Genomic DNA, 25,758 nt, shown 5'->3' with positions numbered 1-25,758 from the left:
TGATTGGATGAGAAATAGGGGCGTGGAAGATGAGAGGCGGAAGAGAGAGTTATACTCTATGTAGAAAGAAAGAGAGAGGTTAAAAGATTAGTAAGAGAGAGTAAGAAGAGAGTGGATGAGGAATTTGGAAGGAATTTGAGTGTAAAGTGGAGGGACTGTAAGAAAATGTTCTGGAAAGAGGTGAAGAGAGTAAGACAGGTGGAAGTGAGGTTAGCAGGGGAGTGAAAGATAAAAATGGTAGATTAGTAGTGGAGAAGGGAGAAAAAGTGAGCAGATGGAGAGAACACTTTAAGGAATTGTTGAACATACAGGATGAAAGTAATGCGAGTATAAGTGGCTGGGGAATGGCTGGGAGAAGGAGGGAGGTGAGAAGACAGGAAGAAATCAGTAGGAAAGAAGTTGTGGAAGTAATGAAGAAAGTTAAATCGGGGAAAGCCCCAGTAAATGATGGAGTTTGTGGTGAAATGCTGCAGCATGGGGGAGATATAGTAGTAGAATGGATGTGGAAAATGTGCAGATTGGCCTGGGAGGAAGGTAGAGTCCCGGAGAATTGGAAGTCAGGTATAATTATTCCCTTGTACAAAGGAAAAGGGGAAAAAGAAGTTTGTGGTAATCATAGGGGCATCTGTCTTCTTAGTATAATAGGAAAAGTGTATGGTAGGATACTTATTGACAGAGTTAGAGAAAGAACAGAGGAATTAGTTGGAGAAGAATAAGGAGGCTTTAGGAAGGGAAGAGGTTGTGTAAATCAGATATTCATTCTTAGATCTTTAGTGGAAAAGTTTCTAGAGAAGGGAAACAAGTTGTATGCGGGTTTCATGGATTTGGAGAAAGCACATGACAGGGTGGATAGACGTGGTTTGTGGAAAGTATTAAGAATATATGGAGTAGATGGGAAGGTGTTGAATGCTGTGAAGAGTATGTATAATGGTGCTAAGGCTGCAGTTCGTGTGGATGGTGACCTAAGTGAATTTTTCTCTTTGAAGGTTGGGTTGAAACAGGGATGTGTCATGTCTCCATGGTTGTTCAATCTGTACATGGATGGGGTAATAAAAGAGGTACAAGGTAGGGTAGTGGATGTTGGAGTGGCCCTGGTGAGAGAGGATAGAGTTTGGAAACTCCCTGTACTGTTGTTTGCAGATGATACTGTGTTGTTGAGTGAAGACGAAGGGGAGCTGCAAGGCTTAGTGGATGAGTTTAGGAGAGTGTGTAAGAAACGGAATCTAAAGGTGAATGTAGGGAAGAGTAAAGTGATGGTCTTTGAGAGAGGTGAAGTCAGTGAATGTACAGCGAGGTTGGATGGTGAGGAATTGGAAAATGTGAGTACGTTTAAGTACTTGGGTAGTGTGATGAGTAAGGATGGATGTTTGGAGGGTGAAGTGCTTGAAATGGTACAGCAGGGAAGAAAGGTTTCTGTTTCTTTAAAAGCAGTGATAAGAAACAGGGAAGTGAGCATGGAAGTGAAAAAGTTACAACATGACAGTATTGTGATACCAACTCTATCGTATGGAATTAAAGCTTGGACGTTGTTGGAAGGATATAATTCAAGAGTGAGAGCAGTGGAAATAAGTTTTTTAAGAGAAGCCTGTGGAGTCACATGGAGAGACAGGCTGACGACTGAGGATATAAAGAAGCGTTGTGGTGTTGATGTGGATGTGATAGGAAGCTTTATGAGGAACACACTGAGGTGGTTTGGCCATGTGGAGAGGATGGAGGGTAAAAGACTGACGAAGATATTTGATTTGATTTGATAAATTTTACTGAGATAAACAGTATATACACAATATAAATTATCCCAAAAGGGTAAAGGTGTATAGGCAGCCTTTAACCTAATTGTAGTTTCACTAAAACATATAATTTGCTATTATATACAATATTCGTACATTTATATTTTACAATAGATCATATAATACATTTTATGTTTTTACATTTTTTTATCGTATCAAATACTTTGCCATGTTCGAACATCCATATGACTTGGTTGGTCACATTATCTATATTATCATTTCTATACTGATTCAGTATATTACACTCTAATACATAATGTTTTAAGGTGTATGATCTAGGTTCACTGCAAAGTTTACATTTAGTATCGTCGTCTGTACATGTGATACCAAGTTCCCAGTAATATTTAAAACCCAATCGTAATCTTGTACATAAAGTCTTTCCATTTACAACTAGTTATTCCGTATGTAAAGGGTATCTTACTGGTCACTTCCTTGTAATGTTTCATAGTGGCACTAGGTCTCATTATGTATTTATTTATTGTGCTATTATTTTCGTTTTCATTATGACACTTTTTAAATTTTGTTTTAATTTGTTTAAGTATTCTAATACATTCAATATCAGTGTGGTCTTTTGTGGTAGCCTTTTTTGCCAATTTATCAACTCTTTCACTGACGAAGAGAGTGTAAGCGGAAGAGGGAGAGGGAGGCCGAGGATGAGGTGGAGGGTTGGGGTGGAGAGGTATATGAGAGAGGGGGGTGTGAGTTGGGAGCAGGGCAGTGAAATGGCGGGGGACAGGGCGACGTGGAGGGGATTTGTTTGTGGCCACCCCAAACGGGATTGAGGCGTCTGGCAATAGATAGATAGATAGATAGATAGAACGCTTATATTGCCTATATTACTGTCTGAAAACCAATATACTCTTGTACTACATATAAATTTGTACTGTATTGCAAGAATATTTTGGCCACCACCCTCAACGTAATGATTAGAATTTAGAGATTATAAAGAAATATGGTAACGTGATCTTATTTGAGAATTATGGCTTTATGAGAAATGAGGTACCGTGATCTTATTAGAGAGGGCGTGAGCCATTAGATATTAGCACACCTTGCAAGCCACTCAACCTCGTCTGAACCACTCCTTGGAGGATAGCAAAATTCAGACTCAAAATAACTTAACCTAAAATTTACTAAGTACTAAGAACTGAGATACAGATTACTTCTCAAACTGGGAGTGATACCAAACAAAATATAATGCGGATCTATAACAACAGAAATATGAATCTTCTCAAACTCTTTTCAGATATATGAATCTTCATGAACTAAACTAATATTCATTAATGAGGATTTACAATATAACTCCAGAAATATGAATCTTTGCACACTAGGTCCATATTCCAAAACTATTGATATGCATGGATATAGTCCCATGGTCTCTGACGGACTCGTCGGGAAGAAACTTAAAGATTATCACCAAAGAATATTCTCTAAGACTAAATACACAATAAATGAAGAATCTTATATAAACTAGACACAATAATCAAAAGAACCAGTAATCACATGCACCATAATCAAATGGACAAATGGACCAGCCGATATTCACTTTGATTCCATGAACTAAACGGGGGGGGGGGGGGATTTAGTGTGCCAGCGGCTAGGCCGCAGCTAGAACGCCCAAATCCTTGGGATGCGAGCCACGGTCCTCCACAACTCTCTTTTGCAACGATGAAAAGGAGCTATGATCTGAATTGTTTGGCGTGGCTTCTCGCCTTTTATAAGCATCAAGACAGTATTCGGGAATCGGCTAAAATTTTAACTGATTACTTTATACTGTTATCGATTCTCTAGGATCTTCAAAGAATATAAAAGATACATTTGCACTCAACATGCGTAGAAAAGTGACTTACGATGTTGAAATTTTTGTAATGGGCGTAAAGGAACTTTAATCATAATGATGCCAAATTAATTAAGAATTCGGACAGTTTTATTACCCTTTGTCGGTTACATGCCTACGTGACTGCAAACAGGATTCAATGACATAAATTTCGTGCTTCACAAATGACAACCTTCAATATTCTTACCTCAGACATTTTCAATTCGCCACTGCATAGTACAAAAGGGGAAATCCATTAACTTCGGCAGGTAAATCTCTAGATTAGAATATAAAAGGAAGATATTCGCAATTATTAATATCTACTAAAATTTCGCGGTTATACGTCTTTGTTGGGGGGGAAGAGCTGGTCCATATGTATAACAATCATATTCACATCAATACTTGACTCAGTACTATCAATAGCAGAATCATGTTCAGATTATGAACATTAACCAAGACTAGACATAAATGACCACTTAACGGTTAAATCATGAGCTATACTTACAATACTTAAGCTTAATATTACACTTACAATACTAGCTTATACTAACTTACACTAATACTTAAAATTATGGCACTGCAGTACCAAATAAATAAATATTTAATCAGTTATGAATTGTTTGAAATAGCTACCCCTCCCATAGAAAACGTTCTTTCTCGAGCCTGGCCTGAGAGAACATGGTAACAAGGTAAAGGTACTCTTACTTCTACCATATTCTTAAACTCAGCTGAGCATTTTCTCTCTGAATTTTCGATGTTTCTCATAAAAATCGGAGGTTTTAGCCAAAGAAAAACTTTTCGAAAATCTGCCAGGATTGGGGGGAGTCATTGGCGAAAAATCTGCCGGGACGCGGCGGGTTAATCACTCCGTTTGTGTACAGCTCCATTATTTCAGTTGTAATACATAAAGGGCTCCTTGATTACACTTGTGAAGTCTGACACCTCTTTTCTGGAATTTGCTCATCTACTGAGTTCTACATCATTGTGTGTGGCTTTGTTAAACTAATGCAGGGGTTCTCAAACTGGGGTGTGTAAAACCCCTGGGGTACCTAAGAGGGTGCCCAGGGGGTACTTCGGAAGCGGGTGAATAATCCATATAGACATTATTGTATACCAGTTTTGCTAATGGAAGTCATGAAATGATTACTGAGAACCGAAAATCTTGTTTCCCTGAAGCATATAATATCCTTTTTATTCAGATGGTATATTGTTTATTTATCATTCCGTTACTGTTTACACTGACACAGTGTTGCAGCAATGGACCGAAGCTTCTTTGCTCGACAAAGTAATTACTGTTTCAGTAATTTTACAAGAAAAGTGTATACAGTATCTTTCTGTTATGGAGTAGTGCTAATGGAGCATTAATTTATATTCAATGCCTCATTAATGGAGGTACAGATCAGTGATCTGATAACTCAGGAGGAACGTGGTAAGAAAAAATTTGAGAATGCCTAAACTACTCGTAATAGCTAAATTCGGACAATAAGAAAAGATTCGCAAACTGCAGTCTTCATGGTTCAGTAAGCTTTTCCTCTGTCTTTCGATAATGGTAGTATGTCTCCCATAGGAAGTGTATGAAGTAGGCAACATCATTGTTTTAAAATCTTTATCAGTAACAATCACCGTTATTTTCTTTTACACAGACTCTTATTATTATTATTATTTTTTCATATATATTTTCTTAAAGTTTTCACAGTATGGTAAATATTATGAGATCTCATAATCTAGTTCTGTACAGTAATTTGTGAGTAAAAGCTGTAACTGGAAGACTGTGCATACTGGAGGTAATACTTCTTGAACATTGTTGTAGATTGTGAGATCTTAACGAGTAATAGTTCATTATTACTTTACGAAACCCAGCTCAAGCTGTATGCAAATGATTAATTTTTCTCAAATGTTTGGTATAAATGTATCAGTTACTTTGGCTTCAGCTTGCTTGCATACATCAGCCTTGGTCACCTTATGGCAGCTTTCCATATTGCTTGACCTCTGGCAACCTCCCTGTTCAGTCCCTTATCCCTGAAGTCACACTCTGTGACCTCGTCTCAGGTCTTTTTCGGTCTGCCTCTCGCAACCCTATCCCTGACGTTCGCACTTCTCACTTTCTGCACCCAATTGTCATCTCCCATCCTCTCCACATGCCCAAACCATCTCACTCTACCCCTCCTTATCACAACACCAATACACTCCAATCCCATCCTACCTCTCACTTCTCCAGTCGTAAACCTAGCCCCCTCCCCCCAGGCCTTGCGTTCAAGGATGCACTACACATCCACCAAATCATTGTCTATTCTGAACGTTTAAGCCTGCAGATATCATCTTTTAGTGCCCAGGCTTCAGTACCATACAGCACTACACCCCTAACACATGCTGCATACAAAGATCCCCTAGCATGGAGGGAGAGCCCTCCCAGTGTCAGGTGAGGCAACAGGTCCCTGAACTTCTTCCAGCCACCCCTCACTCGAGCCACAGAACTAGCTCCAGCCCCAGTTTCAGTACATAACATGTCTCCCAAGTAACAAAACTCTTCCCCACACTCAAAAGACTCACCAACAAGATCAGTTCTTTCACACCTGACAATCTGCACCTACTCTCCCCAACACCCTATGGCAAACATAAGCAGGCAGCATCAAATATGATAGTAACTGGTGCAATTGCAGCAATGTAGAGTCATGGTGCTGACATAATGCATACAGTAATTATGTGCCTCGGATAGCTCAACAGGAAGTGTTAACCAGATTCTGATATTCAGTATAGATAGTAAGCAGATAGTCATCATGTGTGGTGTGCAGGTTGTGGACATGAACTCCACGGCTCTCGTAACACCACGCCTCACTCGTGCGCAGGACTGCAGCTACCGTGACCACCAAACCTGTACATCAACTTCCTGCCGCAACGGTGGTCGCTGTCTCCCAAGGGGCAGGTAAGAGGTCCATAGACATGTTTAAATGGCAGGTAAGGTTGTGGTCTACAGAGAAGTAAAGTGAGGTAAACTTTGGCAAAGCTCTTCATTTCAATGACTGGGAAGTATGGTTTCAAGCGCGCGCGCGCGTGCGTGCGTGCGTGCGTGCGTGTGTGTGTGTGTGTGTGTGTGTGTGTGTGTGTGTGTGTGTGTGTGTGTGTGTGTGTGTGTGTGTGTGTGTATTTTCTTTGCATGAATGTACAGTCCATAAACTTAAAGACAAACCGTTGCATTATGAATTATGTCATTTACGTTCTAATCCAATATAAGAGATATTAAGGCATTAGGAAAAGCTCTATCAATTTGGGTTAACAAAACACAGTGATTTTTGTAACAGGACTACCAAAGTACAGTCAGCAGAATGAATCACAGAGATCCGGTGTGTCACATAGTGACTTGTGAAGGTGTATGGCATGGAGGAGCACTGCTGGGCCTCAGGTCATGGACTGTATTTTCCGAGGCCAGAGTCCAACACATAAAAATGTAATGGATAGGGCAACAAATTTAGTATATACCAGTGTAGGGAGAAATACTCTGTAGAGTGCTTTAAGGCCGCACTTTTTTCTTTACTCAGCAAGTGACAAAAATATCCGTTCATTAAATTACACACACACACACACACACACACACACACACACACACACACACACACAGTATATTGCAAAATTCATATACCCTCAACGCATTATTTGGGTGAGGATGTAGGGGAAGCTTCATTTAAGTGACAGGTGAGGCTTTATGTGGGTTTGAAAGTGAGGCTATATACACTGTGACCACTAATTTTTGCCCTTGACTCGCTTTTTGGATACCTAAGAATTTTTTTGGCTGACTGTTTGCAGGGAGGACAGTGAATAGTTTAATGAATCATCTGGTCGTCAGGTGTGTGTGTCCCGGTGGGTCGTGGGGATCCCAGTGCAAGATCCTGAGCCGTACGTTCTCTGGGAAGGACTGGGCCTGGGTGCGACCACTGCCCCCCTGCCTTCCCCTGACCATCTCCCTCCGTCTCCTCACCCGCCGCCCTCACGCCCTGGTGCTCTACTCAGGGCCCCTGGCGCCCATGCCACGCCACCCCAATCACCCGCCCACACCCATGCTGGCCCTCCAGCTGTGGAGCGGCCGCCCACAGTTGCTGGTAGAAGGTGTTGCTGGGGTCATAAACCTAGAGGTCCCTACAGCAGTTGATGATGGCGACTGGCACGCCCTGCACCTCAGGTTAAGCACAGAGGTTCGTCACTGTACTTTATTCTCGAATAGTTGATGAAGCCAATGTATTATATTTATATATATCTATATATATCTATCTATCAATCTGTCGATCTATCTATATGTCTATCTATCTATCTATCTATCTATCTATCTATCTATATATATATATATATATATATATATATATCAATGTGTATATCTATATATATATATTATATATATATATATATATATATATATATATATATATATATATATATATATATATATGTTTTTATGAATGAAATTATGAAATCAAGAGCTCCAGGGTTTGCAGATTCTAATGATAAGGGAAGCAACTAATGCTTGAATGGTGAATGTAGCTGATGATGAATATCATGTGTGGTAGGTTAGTAAGAAAATAATGTTAATGATGAAATTATGAATTCAAGAGCCCCAGGGTTTGCAGATTGCAATAGAATGACCATATTCTAATTATAAGGGAAGTATCTAATGCTCGAATGGTGAATGTGAGTGATGATGAATATCATGTGTGGTAGGTTAGGAAGAAAATAATGATTATATACAGGGTGTGGCAATGGTGGTGGACCTATGTGGCCGTGGGCACCATAACTCTTCTCTGGATGATGGTCATTGTGCAGCAAGGGCATCCTGGAGTAGTCCAAAAGGCCTGGCACCATGGCTGTTGCAAGTGGGTGGCTTGGCTCATACACCACCCACTTCTGCTGACCATGGGTGGAGGGAGGCGCCAACACCAAGGCCACTTGCTGGATGCGTATCACATTTGCGCATCAATGGTCAGGTGAGGCGCTGATTAGTATATGTGTCTTTGCTTTACTATGTCCCAGGCACAGCAACCATTACTGCCCCTCAGCTTTGTTGCAGCTTGTGGATCTGGGTGAACCAGCCTACAGTAGAGGCGGTTTAAGAGGTTGCCAGCCCCAGGAAAAGGCATGTGAGGGTGGTTGTGGACACCGCGGCCAGTGTGTGGGTGGCCTGAATCAGCCGCAGTGTGAGTGTGACCCAGGGTGGACGGGACCAGGATGTGCCACACCCACCCTTCCAGCAACTTTCAATTACTCTTCCTACATGAAGCTGGCACTGACCTTCACGCCAGAGCCGCAGGTGGTGACAGTGCAGTTGCGTTTAAGGACTAGAGGAGCCAAGAATATAATTTTGCTCAGCCTGGCTACGCACCAGAATGATGCTTCTTTTACACTTTATGTAAGTCGTTTTACTGATGTAAATATTGTTCATGTGCACAGTTGTTGCCATGCTATTCAGTTAGATATGCTTTTAGTATTCATTATATCATTCACGGCTCTCCCCAGCTGCAGGAGGGGGTGGCATGTGTGCGGGTGTCGGGGACAGGGTGGACAGAAGTCACTGCCTGTGTTGAGGGTCAGCCGCTGGGTGATGGAGAGTGGCACACAGTCAAAGCTGAACGTCATGGCCACAGTCTGGTGGTGGCCGTGGACGATGGGGATGGATGGCACAGCAATGAGTCACTTGCTGTTCTGGCTGCCCCAGGGGAGGAGGCACACTTGGGAGGTCCACCCCGTCACCCGCCGCTGGCCCTGCATGTGGACACTGATGATGGTGTGATGCTGGGAAAGGAGAGATCAGAGTTGCTGGGAACAGTCTTTGTTAACAAAACTGATGAAGATGAGGACAGTAAGTACCGTTTCCATTGAATAAGTTTTTAGTGAATAACTTTGACATTTTGATGCAACATCAAAGGGCAGTAGTATTATATCATGTAATATTTTCTTCCCCTTGGGGGTAGGGGGGTTTCAAGAATACTCCTTCAGTATCCCTGCTTGTCGTATGAGGCAACTAAAAGGGTTGGTGATGGGTTAGTGCCATACCCCGTAAAAAGAACTAATGAAACAAGTGAATAAAGCGCCTCGGACCAGGACGGACCATATGTTGACGACTAAGGAACGGACAAAGGACATTCTAAGGGTGGGGACATGGGGGCAGTGAGTTGGGGGGAGGGCAGTCAAATGGTGGGTGACAGAGTGACTTGTAGGCGTTTTGTCTGCGACCACCATTTGCGGGATTAGGGCGTCGGGCTATAGATAGATAGAATATTTTCTCCATTTTAGTTCACTCTAAGGCGACACTTTATGAGAGTAGTTATATCATATTTCCATGATAGATCATTTTCATATTTCCATAATAGATCATTTATTAACCAGAAAATATTACATATCATTCCTCTCAAAGAAATTCTTTATTCAAGAATCCACAATCATAGGAATTTCACGTTCCTGTATTGCGAAAGAAATTGGAAAAGCCATGTCCAGCATCATTCTGTACATCTAGTCTTGACTGCCACTGAATACATGATTCTATCCACAATACATCCATGGTGGAAAGTACCAATGTTCTATGTTTTTTTTTTTTTTTTCAATAACAGTACTTTTAAAAACGAGACAAAAGCATTTGGGGGCCGAAAGTTAATCAGCCACCAAAATATGTTGTTTGCTAAGGTACAGACTACCTACAAGCCAAATGTGAAGGAATTTCACAAAACACTACAGAATTCAGTCACCGCATTCACAGAAAGTAAAAAGATTGTATGACTGCTGTTATTCAATTGTCTTTTATCAAATCCTCACCAAAAGTAATAGACTTCTGGACCTCCACCTAGTTGCAGTTTCCTGAAGCTTTGGTGAAAATTTGCCCACAACTTTTCAAGATACTTTTGCAACCAGACACACGTTAACAATAACTATATTGCCTTGCCTTGCTAAAGGCGGGCGGAAAAAAAAAAAAAAAACAATGATGCACATCCACCTTCTCATCCACTTGCTTCACCTTCAAAAGTAAGCAGGAAAAACACCGTTGGGATGAAATGTAAAACTCATATGACTACTGTATATCTGTGCTTGCAACCTGCCACATGTATTGGTTTTGGAAAGACGGGGAATGACATAATGGGTGGAGCAGTAAGGGAGACAAATGGAAAAGCAGGAATAGAGTCTTTTGAAAAGCAGGGATGGTGTGAGTGTTCTTTAAAGATTTTGAATGTAAACTGCCACATAGCATGGATGGAAAACTTGCTTGTGCAGATTAAAATGGGGAGGAGATCAATGGGTGTGACAGGGTAGAAAAAGAAGATGTATAGAAGCATTACAGAATATGTGTGGGAAAGCAGCACAGTGACGAGTGTCTACAGAGAGTTGGGAGGGGGAAGGGGTTAATGTTGCAAAGTGGTTGATTAAACTTTAAATTAGGTTGTATGCTTGGATTGAAGTAAGACACCCGAAGACAGGCAGAGTGAATGTGTTGTACCAGTGTATAAAAGCATGTGAAACAAAAAAGAATGCTCAGGTTTTAGAAAGATATATAAAAAAAAGGGGTGGAATCAGTCTGTCACTGCTGAGCATACCAGTCAAGGTATGTGGTAGATCGGTGATGGGAAGCTCAGTGTATCATACACAACGCCATATTAGAAGGGAACAGGGAGTTTTTAAGTGTGGCAAGCAGTGTATGGATCAGCTTGCCTTGAGAACCGCATGAAACATATATAAAAAAAGGGGCGGAATCAGTCTGTCACTTTAATGAACCTGGGAAGGTGTATGGTAAACATGATAGCGATGCTTTACAGCAAGTGTTTCACATGTTAGGGGTAGGCAGGAAATACCTAAAAGCATTGAATAGTTTTCACCAAAGGAACAGGGCATTCATGTGAATCAAAAACGAGAAGCGTGAAGGTCTTGGGATAAAATAGGGTGGATCGGATATGTGTGATGTCTTCCTGGCTGTTCGTTTTGTTTGTTAATGGGATGATGAGAAGGATAGATATAAAGGTTTTGAGATAAGAGAAGAGGAAAGTTCAGGGGTTGCAGAGAGACTGGGAAGTGTGCAGATGATACAAAACTGAATACACATTCAAAGTAAAGTTTAGCAGTTAGGAACTCCTTTTCAAAAAGTTTATGTGAGGAGGAAACTGAGATTGTGACAAAATGGCAAGGTGGTGAAATGTTGTACTGAGGCAGCACAGCGATTTGAAAGTAAATTGAATAAGGAAGATTTGGAGCCAGAGAAGTACTTAAGTATTTGGTTGTTGACTTATAAGTCAGGAAGAAAGGCTAGGAAGAAGGGAGCAGTATTTGGGGAGCTGAGGAGCAAGTGAAAGGAAAGACCTCAGTACTGGTGAAGACACAGTGGTACGGATTGTCATGGACTGAAAGTGGCTCCAAAGTGGGTCCCATTGTGAAACAGTGGTAGGTATGAAGGGCTGTGCTCAGACAGTTTTGAATTCAACTCTTTCACTTTAATGACGTCTTGTTTATTCATCCTTCCTACCTCAAGTTGATTTTGTTCAGCTTAGGGGAGACCTTTCATATTGCAAGAGTTAGTGTAGGATTATGTAATCTCTCCAGTTCGCAAAGTCTCTCTTTAGCTTGTCAAATTCGTGTGACAGTAGCCAGAATGTCATGAAAATTACATGCTTAGGTTGACGGTGTTAAGGTACTGATCCTGTGATTTTTGTTTCAATCTTCTTCAGAAAATTAGGAAGCAGTAGATGAATAATACCCTTAAGTCATTTCTGCCCAGCCCGAGGAATTTAGAGTGATGGTGGATCGTGGTGAATTCAGACATCGGGTTCTCACTCCTCAACCATAGCGCCAGTTTAACATGGGTTACAAAAGTAGGACTGTCATTCTACTTGAATAACTGAATCGCAATACCAGTGTTGAATTGGATCAAGAGTTCAGATGGTTGGAGAATGCAGCAAAAAGGAAGGAATTATGTGAAGTTTTAAGTGGAAAAGACAGGAAAAAACATGGTAGTCTGCAGGTAGTCACGTCACTTTTTTCATGACCACCTCCCATTTATGATATACTGTACTGTGAAATTTATCGTTATCACAGCCCATGGACTGCATTAGGTAGTCACGAGGTGAGTGGATTCCAACAGTATACAGACTGTATTGCTGCTATGTCAACATGGATATTAGTTACATTAAATTACCACACTTACTATTGATTCCTTATTTTCGAGGGTGAAAAAATTTTAACCTAATCTATCTTTTATCTATATATATCTTACCATCTGTCTCTACCTGTATCTGTATATCTTTAAATATAGATATATAGGTAAATGTACATCTATTGAAATTTTATTTGCACAAATAATGAAAGCTACCAGTGAACTATAACTAGTTTTAAAAAATCTACAAGGTTTTCTAAACAAGCCCTTCGTTAACCTCATCAGTCAGATAATGTTTTATGCATGGCTTTGGAAAGTAAAGATTTCCTTCAGTTGAAGGAAATATATTTTTTTAAACCTATATATATATTTTAACCTAATCCAAACTAGGTTATGGATTTTTTTTTTTTTTGTTCAGCTGAGAAGAGACCCATCTTGATGAAGGGGTTAAAAACATTCTTCACTAAGGCAATTACTAATGAACTTACCAAGTGACAGAAGCAAAAATATTTTTTTTCAGTTGAGTAGAATGATTAAAACTTTCACTTACTGAATTTTGTATGAGTATATTGATAATATACCGGTACCGCCATAATATAATGGCTCCTACATGTTAATAATGTATGTAATTCTCAATAGGTTCAATATTTTGTGTTGATGACGTACGTGTGTGTGGGCACGAGATGCCGCTATTCCCCATCATGAACAGTAGCAGGTGGGGCCAGGTGACCAGCTGGCAGGGTCTGGAGTCTGGCTGTTCTTCCCCTGATGCCTGTCTTAACACCACCTACCACCCACCTCTTACATGCATCTCCACCTGGGGCATTGCCACCTGCAGGTACTTTGCAGATTGATTTCATGATTTGCTTCATGCTTTTCTCTAGTACTAATTTGCCCCTTCTTATAGACAGTCTTAGTTCTTTACTGCTGTATAGAGAAAGGTATTGTGGGATTTTATACCTCTCATTTATCCAGCTTCATTGCTGGATGTTGGAGTGGCCCTGGTGAGAGAGGATAGTGTTTGGAAACTCCCTGTACTGTTGTTTGCAGATGATACTGTGTTGTTGAGTGAAGACGAAGGGGAGCTGCAAGGCTTGGTGGATGAGTTTGAGAGAGTGTGTAAGAAACGGAACCTAAAGGTGAATGTAGGGAAGAGTAAATTGATGGTCTTTGAGAGAGGTGAAGTCAGTGAATGTACAGCGAGGTTGGATGGTGAGGAATTGGAAAATGTGAGTACATTTAAGTATTTGGGTAGTGTGATGAGTAAGGATGGAGGTTTGGAGGGTGAAGTGCTTGAAAGGGTACAGCAGGGAAGAAAGGTTGCTGGTTCCTTAAAAGCAGTGATAAGAAACAGGGAAGTGAGCATGGAAGTAAAAAAGTTACTACATGACAGTATTGTGATACCAACTCTAACGTACGGAAGTGAAGCTTGGACATTGTTGGAAGGACACAAGTCAAGAGTGAGAGCAGTGGAAATGAGTTATTTAAGAGGAGCCTGTGGAGTCACGTGGAGAGACAGGCTGACGAATGAGGATATAAAGGAGCGTTGTGGTGTGGATGTGGATGTGATAGGAAGCGTTGTGAGGAACACACTGAGGTGGTTTGGCCACGTGGAGAGGATGGAGGGTGAAAGATTGACGAAGAGAGTGTATGTGAGTGAGGTGGAGGGTGGAAGAGGGAGGGGGAGACCGAGGATGAGATGGAGGGATGGGGTGGAGAGGTATATGAGAGAGGGGGGGTGTGAGTTGGGAGCAGGGCAGTGAAATGGCGGGGGACAGGGCGACTTGGAGGCGATTTGTTTGTGGCCACCCCAAACGGGATTGAGGCGTCTGGCAATAGATAGATAGATAGATGATAAGCTTTTATTCAAGGGGAATTAGGTATGTCCATGAATGACCTAGTGTTACTGTGCTGCCTTGGTGCAGCTGTGGTCCTGGGCGTCATGTGGTGGGCCACAGTTGCCGTGACGTGGACGAGTGCCTGTGGCAGCCATGTCTGCACGGCGGGACCTGCAACAACCTGCAGCCTGGCTACCAGTGTGTGTGCAGCCCCACCCACACGGGGGACCACTGCCAATGGACACACATCACAACTGCACCACACCCACTCACAGCACCACTCGCCATTGCTACAATCACGTTATCAGTTCTTTTGCTTGGTAAGATATGGTTTAGCAAGCTATACATGCTTCATAACTGATATATTTTGACTAGCAGTAAGGAAAATTACCGGGTATTTTAAGTCTGGAATTCCTGATGAAGCTTACAGATAGCCTATGTGATTACAGTGTTCAGAAAAAAATGCAATATCATAACTAGAAGAGCAGAAAAAAAAGTTATTTTACGAGTATTTACATTATAGTGAACAAATTTTGTCACAGACACCTTCCTACATATCCAGTCGTACAGCCGCTTGTGCTACCAACGAAGTATTTTGGACACTCGAGGCCAGTATCTGTTTCAGAGCCAGAAACTCAGTAACTAAATACTGATGAAAGCATAGACGTACCATAGATTATGGGAATGAGGGATAAAAAATAGATGAACATCAATGTGGAGAAATTCAGTTAAACTGCAAAATTTCTACAAAAAATTTCACTGAGGTGTATTAATAGAATCTTTGATACATTTTCACTGAACCCTGTTGAGTGTTTTGCCTCTGTCAATTGTCTCATATCTTTGGTTCATAACACTGTTACTCCTTACAGTGACATCATCACAGTCTGTCCTGTGACATGAATTTTGTGTACATTATCGCCAGTGGTGGCAGGTGTGGTGATTTCGCTGAGGCTCCGACAGAAGCGGTTTACGAGAGGACACAGAAACGATCCCACGGAGATGCGGGAAGAGGTGGGTCAGGAAGACGGCAGCATCCTACAGGGAGATGAGCACCACCATGCCTTACTAGGGAGACTTAAACTTCCTCCAGCCAATAACAGCCAGGAGCAAGGTGCAGATCTAGTACGAGTCCATTTAACTCGAGCTTGTTATGTACCGTAACCTTCAAAACCATTTCCACATTTTGATCATTAGATTTACACCTACGATAAACCACTAACCCTACTACACTTATTGTTGTCAGGGAAAAACGTGCAGATTGGACTGAGTGAAAAAGTGACCCATGTGACCTGTATCATGGAGGCTCCAGGTGTTACTGACGTGAAGAGAAATACAATGTGGCCAGATCCCCTACCAGCCAAGGACGACCTCAGGGCATATGCATATGAGGGGGACGGGTCCAGTGCTGACTCCCTGTCCTCGGCACAGTCTGGTTAGTATATTTGCTGTAATGGTATTTTTTTAAATGCATAAAACTTCCATTAAACATTTAAGATTATAACTTTGGACTTATTTCAGGCAAAAACAGGGCATAATGATTATATATATATATATATATATATATATATATATATATATATATATATATATATATATATATATATATATATATATATATGTGTGTGTGTGTGTGTGTGTGTGTGTGTGTGTGTGTATATGTGTGTGTGTGTGTGTGTGTGTGTGTGTGTGTGTGTGTGTGTGTGTGTGTGTGTGTGTGTGTGTGTGGTAGGTGGGGGCGCTCACCATCCACTCACTCAATGTAGTGCTGTTCTCGCGTGTCTGCCCTTTTCTCTCCTCCATCCTTCTTTCCTTCCATCCTCTTTTGTCTTTCTTTCCTTTATTCTTTCCTCATCCTTCTGCCTACAGGTGACTTTACACTCCCTCTGCTGTCTTTCTTTCCTTCATTCTTTCCTCTTCCATCTGCCTGTGGGTGACTGTACATGAATGACGAGCCAAATGGTTTCCTGTACACCAGGAAACCATTTACTACGCTGGGTGGTAACCATATAACCAAATTTTGGCGCCTGGCGGTTTAGTGGGTAATTACTGTGCTCCAATCGGATTGACCCGGTGAAGGGTTATGTCCAAGGGATGGATGGGGTTTATTGCTCATGTAATGCCACTCAGGGATGAGTGAGGCTGGTCACTCATCTTAAATATCAGGACCAACATGCCTAGCCCCGGGCTCCTACGCTCCTTATGGGGCAATGTAGGATTGAATGACGATGTTTATAGACAGACAGATAAATAGATATAGATAGATAGATACATACATACATAGATAGACAGATATAGATACAGATATATGATCAGATGAAGAGGGAAAAGAGGGATGTCATAGGTGAGGAGTGTGTAAAGAATGATGAAGGAAAGGTAGAGGTGAACAGTGAGTTTATTAAAGATGCCTGGAAAGAGCAATATAATGGGTTGCTGAATGAGGAGTTCGACTGGAACAGGGAAGGTTCAGAGTCAACGGATCCAATGTGTTACCCTTGGCCTTTGATTGACGCTGTTACTGTGAAAAGGCCAATAGGCAGGATGCAGGTGGGGAAGATGGCACGTGTGTCTGGGTTGACTGCTGATATGAAGAAGGCCTCGGGAGATATAGGAGTGGGGTTAATTAGTGATTTGATAAGTAGGATTACCTGGATTTATGACTGTGTTGTACTAGACGACTGGCAGAAAAGTGCAATCGTAAATGTGTGTACAAGGGGAAGGGTGATGCTCTTGAAAGAGGAAGTTATAGAGGCATAAAACTTTTGGAACAGATAATGAAGGTAGTGGGGTGAGTTCTGGAAAATATGATAAAAGAAAGAGTGAATATTGATGAGATGCAGTTTGGGTTTATGTCAGACAAAGAGACCACTGATGCCATATTCACTGGTCGACAGCTTCAGGAAAATACAGTATATATAGGAAGGGAAAGGGACCTGTATCTTGTTTTTGTTGATTTGGTGAATGCCTTTGACAGAGTCCCATGGGGGGTGGTGATGTGGGCAATGAGAAAACTTGGGATCGAGGAGTGGCTAGTGGCTGAATATGTGTGTGCTTGCACCCGGGTAGAAGGGAATGGAGATTTTAGTGATGAGTTTTCCGTGAAGGTTGGCGTGCATCAGGGGTCAGTCTTGAACCCCTTATTGTTTATCATGATGCTTGAAGCCTTCTCATGTAACTTCAGAAATGAACTCATGTGGTAGATGCTGTATGCCAATGATTTGGTACTGATTGCAGAGAATTAAAGGAAGGAAGAGGAAAGATTTAGGAAGTGGAGAGATGATATGGGGCACAAGAGTTTCACAGTAAATGCAGATGAAACAAAAACGACGGTATTTTGGACTGGTGGTGGTACTGTCAAACAAGGAGATTGGCCATGTGCGGTTTGCCACAAAGGTGTGGAAAGTAATTCCATCTTTTGCAGTGTTTCCGATAAGTGTGTGCATCCGAGATGTACTGGTGTTACAGGTGGATTGCGAGACAATGCTCATTGGGTATGTGTGGTGTGTCGGGATGAGCATGTGAGATTGTCAGGTGTGAAAAGATTGATCTTGCAGGTGAGTCTCTTTAGTGTTGTGGAGAAATTTTGTTACTTGGGAGACATGTTATGTGCTGGACAGGGATTGGAGTGGCTAGAGTGGGGAGTGGTTGGAAGATGTTCGGGGAGCTGTTGCCTCGCCTGACAATGAGAGGGTTCTCCCTTTGTACCAAGGAATCTTTGTATGCAGCATGTTTTAGGAATGTAATGCTTTATGGTAGTGAGACCTGGGCAGTAAAGAAAGAGAAAATTCTTAGGCTCAGACGTACAGAAATGACAATGGTGTGCCCTTGAATATGAGGCCAGGGGGCTAGGCTTACGAAGGAAGAGTTGAGAGGAAGGACTAGACCACAATGTGTTGGTGTTGTGATGAGGTGGGGTAGACTGAGATGGTTTGCCAAGTGGAGAGGATGGGGGATGAGATTTGGGTGCAGAAAATAAGAAGTGTGAACGGTGGGGTAAGCTTACGAAAGGCAGACCGAGAAAGACCTGGGACGAAGTCATAGAATGTGACTTCGGGACGGGGTCATAGAATGTGACCTCAGGGATAAGGATCCGCATGGGGAGGCTGCTGGAGATCAAGCACCATTACGAGCCGCCATTACAGTAGGTGACGAGGGCCAACGCATGCATGCATATTGAAGCCTTTATAAACTATACGAAGAACTAATATATATATATATATATATATATATATATATATATATATATATATATATATATATATATATATATACTGTATATATATATATATATATATATATATATATATATATATATATATATATATATATATATATAAGTATATTCTCTCTCTCTCTCTCTCTCTCTCTCTCTCTCTCTCTCTCTCTCTGTATGTATGTATGTATGTATGTATGTATGTATCTGTCTGTCAATCTGTCTATACATGTATATATATATTCGAGAGAGAGAGAGAGAGAGAGAGAGAGAGAGAGAGAATTTTTTGGAATAATGAACACATTCTTCCACAAAAGAACATGAAGAAAGTGGACCTGGAGAAGCCCAATGGAGAAACAAAAAATAAAATCGACTATAGCAGAAAAGAATAACACGATCACAAATGTCACAGTTATCAACAAAGTAAATATAGGTAGTGATCATAGAATGGTGGGTTGCATAGCCAGATTCAGTTTCAGAAATGAAAGAAAGAAGATGATTAAAGATAAAAAGATATGCCCAATATTGGTAAACGAAAATAAAGCAGCCTTTCAGTTGGAAATAAGGAACAGATTTCAGGCTCTAAGTAATGCTGAATATGACACTGATGAGCTGAATGACAGACTAACAAAAGTGCTAACAGAATCAGCGGAGGTAGTAGGAAAACCTAATACAACCAAAGCCGGGAAGTATTCAGAAAAGACACTCGAGCTTATGAAAAAACGAAAGGAAATGAAAGTAAAGACAAAGAAAGACAAAATAAAAAGAGCAGAATTAAATAAGCTTATCAACAAAAGAGAAACATGGGTCAGATCAAAGAAACCATCAAAAATGGAAAAAGTCTGAAACAGGTCCAAGGTAAAATGGCACTAGGAAAGCAACAAATGATATCACTGAAAGAAAAAAAACGGTGAAATCATTAAATGCAGAGATAAGATGGTGAAGAGAGTTGAAGAATGTTACAAAGAACTGTATGCATCAAAGACAGTAGTACCAGTAGCTAACTTTTCAGTCAACACTAGTGAAATACCTGAGGTAACACCAGACGAAGTAAATATTTGTCTTAAAATTATGAAAAGAGGGAAGGCTCCGGGAGAAGATGGAATAGTAACAGATTTACTGTTGGATGCAGGAGCAGAAGTACAAAACTGGCTTGCTCACTTATTAACCCACTGTATAAAACAGAAGAAAATTCCCCAAACATGATGTAATGCAATAGTTATTTTACCCTACAAAAAAGGTGACTCAAAAGATCTTAGTAACTATCGATCCATTAGCTTATTATCTGTCATTTACAAACTCTTCACTACAGTCCTTACGAACCGATTAACAACAATTTTGGAGGAAAACCAACCTCGTGAACAGGCAGGATTCCGAAGCGGGTATTCGACCACTGATCATCTACATACAATGAATTAGCTAATTGAGAAAACTACAGAATATAATAAACCACTGTACTTAGGTTTTGTTGATTACGAAAAGGCTTTCGACTCAGTGGAGCACATGGCAATTATAAACTCAATGCGAGAACAAGGGAGTGAATGAGAACGTTGTAAATCTGCTAGAAAACATATATAAAGAGGGAACTGCTACTGTTAAATTACATAAGGACTCAGAAAAAATTAAGATTGAGAAGGGCGTGCGTCAGGGAGACACAATTTCACCAAAATTACTTACAGCATGCCTAGAAAGTATTTTCAGAAAGTTAGACTGGGAAAACAAAGGAGTGAACATTGATGGAGAAAAGCTAAACAATTTAAGATTTGCAGATGACATTGTCCTAATCTCAGAAACAGCGGAGGTATTGCAAGAAATGTTCAATGACCTGAACAGAGAAAGTCTAGTCTAAAAGTAGGACTGAAGATGAACCGAAGTTAAAAGTAATGTTTAATCCACAAACACCAAAGAGCGTCATCAGAATAAGCGATGAAATTCTTGAAGAAGGTGAGGAGTACAACTACTTGGGACAAATACTAAAATTAACGGAAGATCATGATAGCGAAATAAAAAGACGCATTACAATTGGATGGAAAGCTTTCGGTAAACATAGAGACATTATGAAAAGTAGCTTGCCAGTTTGTATGAAACGAAAAGTATATACTGAATGTATAATTCCAGCTATGACGTATGGTTGTGAGACCTGGAAACTGACAAAATCAATGGAAAATAAATTAATCCGTTCTCAGAGAGCAATGGAAAGGTCAATGTTGGGAATATCTTTAAGAGACAGGAAAAGATCAACTTGGGTGAGAGAGCAGACTAAAGTCAAAGCTATTATAGAAGTTATGAAAGAACGGAAACGGAGGTGGGCAGGCAATATAGCAAGAATAAGGGATAACCGATGGAGCAAGAGGCTGGCTGACTGGACATCAAGAGAATGTAAGCGTAGCAGAAAAAGGCCAGACAGGAGATAGAGAGATGAGATAGAGAAATTTGCAGGGAAAACGTAGCAAAGATTGGCTCAGTCAAGGAATTCGTGGAAAAGGTTGGGGGAGGCCTTTGTTCAGCAGTGGACTAGTAATGGCTACTGCTGCTGCTGATATATATATATATATATATATATATATATATATATATATATATATATATATATATATATATATATATATATATATATATATATATATATAGATAGATAGATAGATAGATAGATAGATAGATATCATTTCGTTTCATATTTAAAGGCTCCAACATGCTTGCATGCATCGGCCTTGGTCACCTAATGGCGGCTCTCCATGCTGCACGATCCATTGCAGCCTCCCTGTTCAGTCCCTTAACCCTGAGGTCACACTTAATGACCTCGTCCCATGTCTTTCTCGGTCTACCCCTCATAACCCCATCCCCAATATTAATACTTCTCACCTTCCTCACCCAATTATCATCCTCCATCCTCTCCACATGTCCAAACCATCTCAATCTACCTCTCCTCATCACAACACCAATACACTCCAGTCCCATCCTACCTCTCAACTCTTCCATCGTGAACCCAGCCCCCCCAGACCTTGGACGCAGGGACGCACTACACATCCACCTAATCATTGTCATTTCTGTGCGTCTGAGCCGGCGAATATCCTCCTCCTTCAATGCCCAGGTCTCACTACCATACAGCATTACACTCCTAACACATGCTGCATACAAAGACCCCTTAGCACGTAGGAAGAGTCCTCTCAATGTCAGGAGGAGCAAGAGTTCCCTGAACTTCTTTCAACCACTTCTCACCCTAGCCACAGAGCTAGCTCCACCCCCACCTTCAGCACACAACATGTCTCCCAAATAACAAAACTCTTCCACACACTCAAGAGATTCACCAGCAAGTTCAATTCATTCACGTCTGACAATCTCCACCTGCTCTCCCCGACACGCCGTACACATAAATTCAGCATTATCTTGCAGTCTACCTCTGATACCACTACATCTCTTATGCACCCATTTATCACAAACACCGCACAAGATGGAATTACTTCCCACGCCCTTGTGGCAAACTGCACATGGCCACTCTCCCTCGTCTTTGATAGTACTGCCACCAACCCTAGATATCATCACTTTTGTTTTATCTGCATTTACCCTTAAGCCCTTGTGCCCCATACCATCTCTCCACTTCCTAAACCTTTCCTCTGCCTCTCTTCCGTTCTCTGCAATCAACACCAAATCACCAGCATACAACAACTCCCACGGGAGTCCGTTTCTAAAGTCACATGAAAGGGCTTCAAGTACCATGATAAACAACATGGGACTCAAAATTGACCACTGATGCACACCAACATTCACCGAAAACCCATCACTCAAATCTCCATTCACTCTAACCTGGGTGCGAGCACCCACATGCATAGCCATAACCACCCTAAACAGCCACTCCTCCAAGCCAAGCTTTCTCATTACCCACTTCACCACCTCTCTAGGGACTCTGTCAAATGTCTTTTCCAAATCAACAAAAACAAAATAAAGATCCCTTCTCCTACCAGTCAATCTATCTATCTATCTATCTATCTATACTCTATCTATCTATCTATCTACCTATATGTATCTATCTATCAATAGAGAGATAGATAAGCCTAATTGTTTCCTGTAAGCCAAGAAACCATTTACAACGCTGGGTGGTAACCATATAACCAAACTATACGTGCTCCCTACGTGTCAACAAGTGGGTTGGTGGAGGGTTAGTGCCCCTCCCCGTAAAATAACTAACTCAAAGTCAAATGGCCACCCCTTACGGGATTATGGCGACTGGCAATATATAGATAGATAGATAGGTAGATAGATAGATAGATAGATATGTAATGCATGTGTGTGTGTGTGTGTGTAATGTTACAGAGAGAGAGAGAGAGAGAGAGAGAGAGAGAATGCAAATAAAATGTGAAATAGCTGGCGGTGAGCTAATTCTATTGAGGGCATTGAGTGCGGGTGTGGCTCTGTTGCTCACATTACGTTATTGCATCCCGCAGGTGTAAAGGAGGAATTTCTTGATCGCTGCAGCGTGAATCAGGTGATGCCAGGATTCCAGGAAGTGATAGACATCCTTCAGAACCTGCCTGAGGCTGCCAGGTCGCCTGCACTAAAGCCAAAACCACCAAATATTAAGCAGGACTCCAGCAAGGGAAAGACACTGGAAGGCAAGTCTTAGCAATAATAATTTTTAAAAAATGTAAACATTTGTCATCGATTATTGTTGTTAACTGTATCATACAGTAATCTGTTTGCACGATCTGACTGCGAATGTTAATATAAAAAGATCGCTTACTTTCTTAAAAACTAACACATCTCTATTTAAACATATGATGCCGATCCTGCTCCTCTTTACTAACATAAGCGCCTACCTCTCCCACCAGGCCCCTCTACCTCCCCCGGGCCTGTCCCCGCCTCACCCGAGTCCACCACAACAGTGCTTCCTTCACGGGACCACCAACCCCCCTCACCGTCAGGCACGAGCAGATCACGGCCAGCTGAGTTTAAACACATCACACACACAGGCACGAGCTGACCACGGCCAGCTGATCTGTGTACATCCATGTCACACACAGACACGAACTGACCACGCCCAGCTGATCTGTATACATCCACATCACTCACAGACACAAACTGACCACGGCCAACTGATCAGAATACATCCACGTCACACACAGACACGAGCTGACCACGGCCAGCTAAACCACGTAACTTCACACAGAGACTCAGATACCGGTTCATAAAAGTGTCGGTTCGATGAAAAACATTCTTGGCCAGACAAGAACCTAAGGAGAATGGGATATGGAAGAAATCAAAGTAAAACACGTGTAAGCTGTCTGGCACGATGCATTTTAAGCTGGTATTGATGTCCGGAAAAACTCTTTGCTCAGGGAATATCACATTAGCTTTTGGCTGGCTTAATTTGATTTCATTTGAGAAAGGGAGGAGGGGGCGTGAAAGTGGGTGACTTCATTCGAGCACGTGGGTTGTAAGTGATTGTGTGTGTGTGTGTGTGTGTGTGTGTGTGTGTGTGTGTGTGTGTGTGTGTGTGTGTGTGTGTGAAATTGACTGGTGTGGAATTTTCTGTATTCAGAGATTTGTTTCCCATTGCATGCGATGATACTTGGCAGCTGGAGTGAGACATGGGATCAATCTATTGCACTAAATTTTATTTCCACCGTAATGATAACAAAATTTATGGTCTTTACATTTCTAATAAAAATCTGAGTCTGAATTAAAAAAAAAAAAAAACACTCACAAATGACTTAACTTTCTCTTGTATTATCAGCCTCAACTACTCCTGTACTAACTTTTGTACATTTATAGACTATATAAAATACAGTTTTAAAGTGCTTATTTTTCTTTACCTTTGAACCTATTGTAAACAGTAAACTCTCGATATACAATAATAAACTATTTCAGTTACATATGTTCAAGCATTGTAATATTCTGTTGTGTCACTTTAGAAAGAGGTGGTTAGAGTATGTGGGCAGCATTTTTAAACATATGCATAAGCTTCAGAAGAAGAAACGAATATTAAAGAGATAAGGCTTTTAGAGAGTCAGTGAGATAAGACCACTTTCTGAGTAACTTTCTGAGTATGTATTTTTATTATTATTATTATTTTTAATGCTGCTACAACTGAATTAAAATTATCCCTAAAGTTAAGGGTTCTAACACACGAATCACGCAAACTGTGTCGAACACGCTGGTTCGAGGGTGTGGATGCTTTGCTTCGTGGTGTGTGCAGTTTGGAGTGAGTCGTTTGCAGGGACAACCGTGGTCAGTTGCAGCTGCTGTTTCCTCCATCTCTTACAGTTACATTTTGAATCCTTGTTTTACTTGAAGAACAACACGTAACATCTAAACTAAGCTAATTAGAGACCAGAAACGCTGGATCGCTACTGGTCGGACTGAGGACCCCTCCCCCGTCCACACATCATGATTGTTTCAACCATGCTGGGCAGTTGAACTGAAAGTCAAAATTATGGATGTGTGAGAACTCTAAAAGAAGTTCTTTACTATAGAAAGTCACTCACTTAACAGATAGCCTACCCGTAATCAAGGTTTTAGTTAAATGGTTGAGCCGCTTTTCCAGTGAAGTAGTTGAGCTATCAAGTTATTGGGTCAACGATGGAGGTCTGAGCAGGTTGCATTGGATCGTTATTACAGGGAGGGGGGGGGGAAATCTCTCTCACTATTATGAAGAAACTAAATAAACCCATCAAGCCCTGTAGCACTTTCATTGTTGATCGTGCATGCTGGATTAGGGACGAGATTCACAATTTTTGTACTGTGATAATCATTGCCTCTTTAGAGTTTCGAGCTGTCCCTAAACTTGTACGTGAAAACACTAAACAAAGCAAGTTCGAAACCTTCTGTGTACACTGTCAGCATCTCAGTGTTGGCCAATGACTGAACAGTCTCGAGTATATTCACATTATCCCGTAGTTTGTCATGAAATATTCGTCCCTTGGGAATTCTCTTGAAAACCAAGCTGGTGCCCGAAGGAATTAAAGTGTGCTGTAGGCCTTTGTGAGAAATATAAATGGTTT

At 41.2% G+C, this 25,758-nt stretch overlaps 1 protein-coding gene across 1 annotated transcript in view; it reads left to right on the top strand.

Moving 5' to 3' along the window:
* Nucleotides 1–23,738, top strand: part of LOC145391603 (putative neural-cadherin 2) — a 337,197-nt gene extending 313,459 nt beyond the window's left edge. The window contains exons 17-27 of the mRNA XM_080266147.1: nucleotides 6,393–6,523; nucleotides 7,442–7,787; nucleotides 8,337–8,570; nucleotides 8,654–8,992; nucleotides 9,100–9,442; nucleotides 13,352–13,550; nucleotides 14,638–14,870; nucleotides 15,473–15,661; nucleotides 15,794–15,982; nucleotides 23,203–23,370; nucleotides 23,587–23,738. Coding sequence (XP_080122273.1) covers nucleotides 6,393–6,523; nucleotides 7,442–7,787; nucleotides 8,337–8,570; nucleotides 8,654–8,992; nucleotides 9,100–9,442; nucleotides 13,352–13,550; nucleotides 14,638–14,870; nucleotides 15,473–15,661; nucleotides 15,794–15,982; nucleotides 23,203–23,370; nucleotides 23,587–23,738 — 2,523 coding nt within the window. The remainder of the gene's footprint in view (nucleotides 1–6,392; nucleotides 6,524–7,441; nucleotides 7,788–8,336; nucleotides 8,571–8,653; nucleotides 8,993–9,099; nucleotides 9,443–13,351; nucleotides 13,551–14,637; nucleotides 14,871–15,472; nucleotides 15,662–15,793; nucleotides 15,983–23,202; nucleotides 23,371–23,586) is intronic.
* The last annotated feature ends 2,020 nt before the right edge of the window (nucleotides 23,739–25,758 follow it).

The sequence above is a fragment of the Coenobita brevimanus genome, chromosome 19 (genome assembly GCF_032717465.1).
Source record: "Coenobita brevimanus isolate Jiangsu-jjx chromosome 19, ASM3271746v2, whole genome shotgun sequence".
Classification (NCBI taxonomy): domain Eukaryota; kingdom Metazoa; phylum Arthropoda; class Malacostraca; order Decapoda; family Coenobitidae; genus Coenobita; species Coenobita brevimanus.
This window is presented reverse-complemented; position numbering and strand designations above follow the sequence as displayed.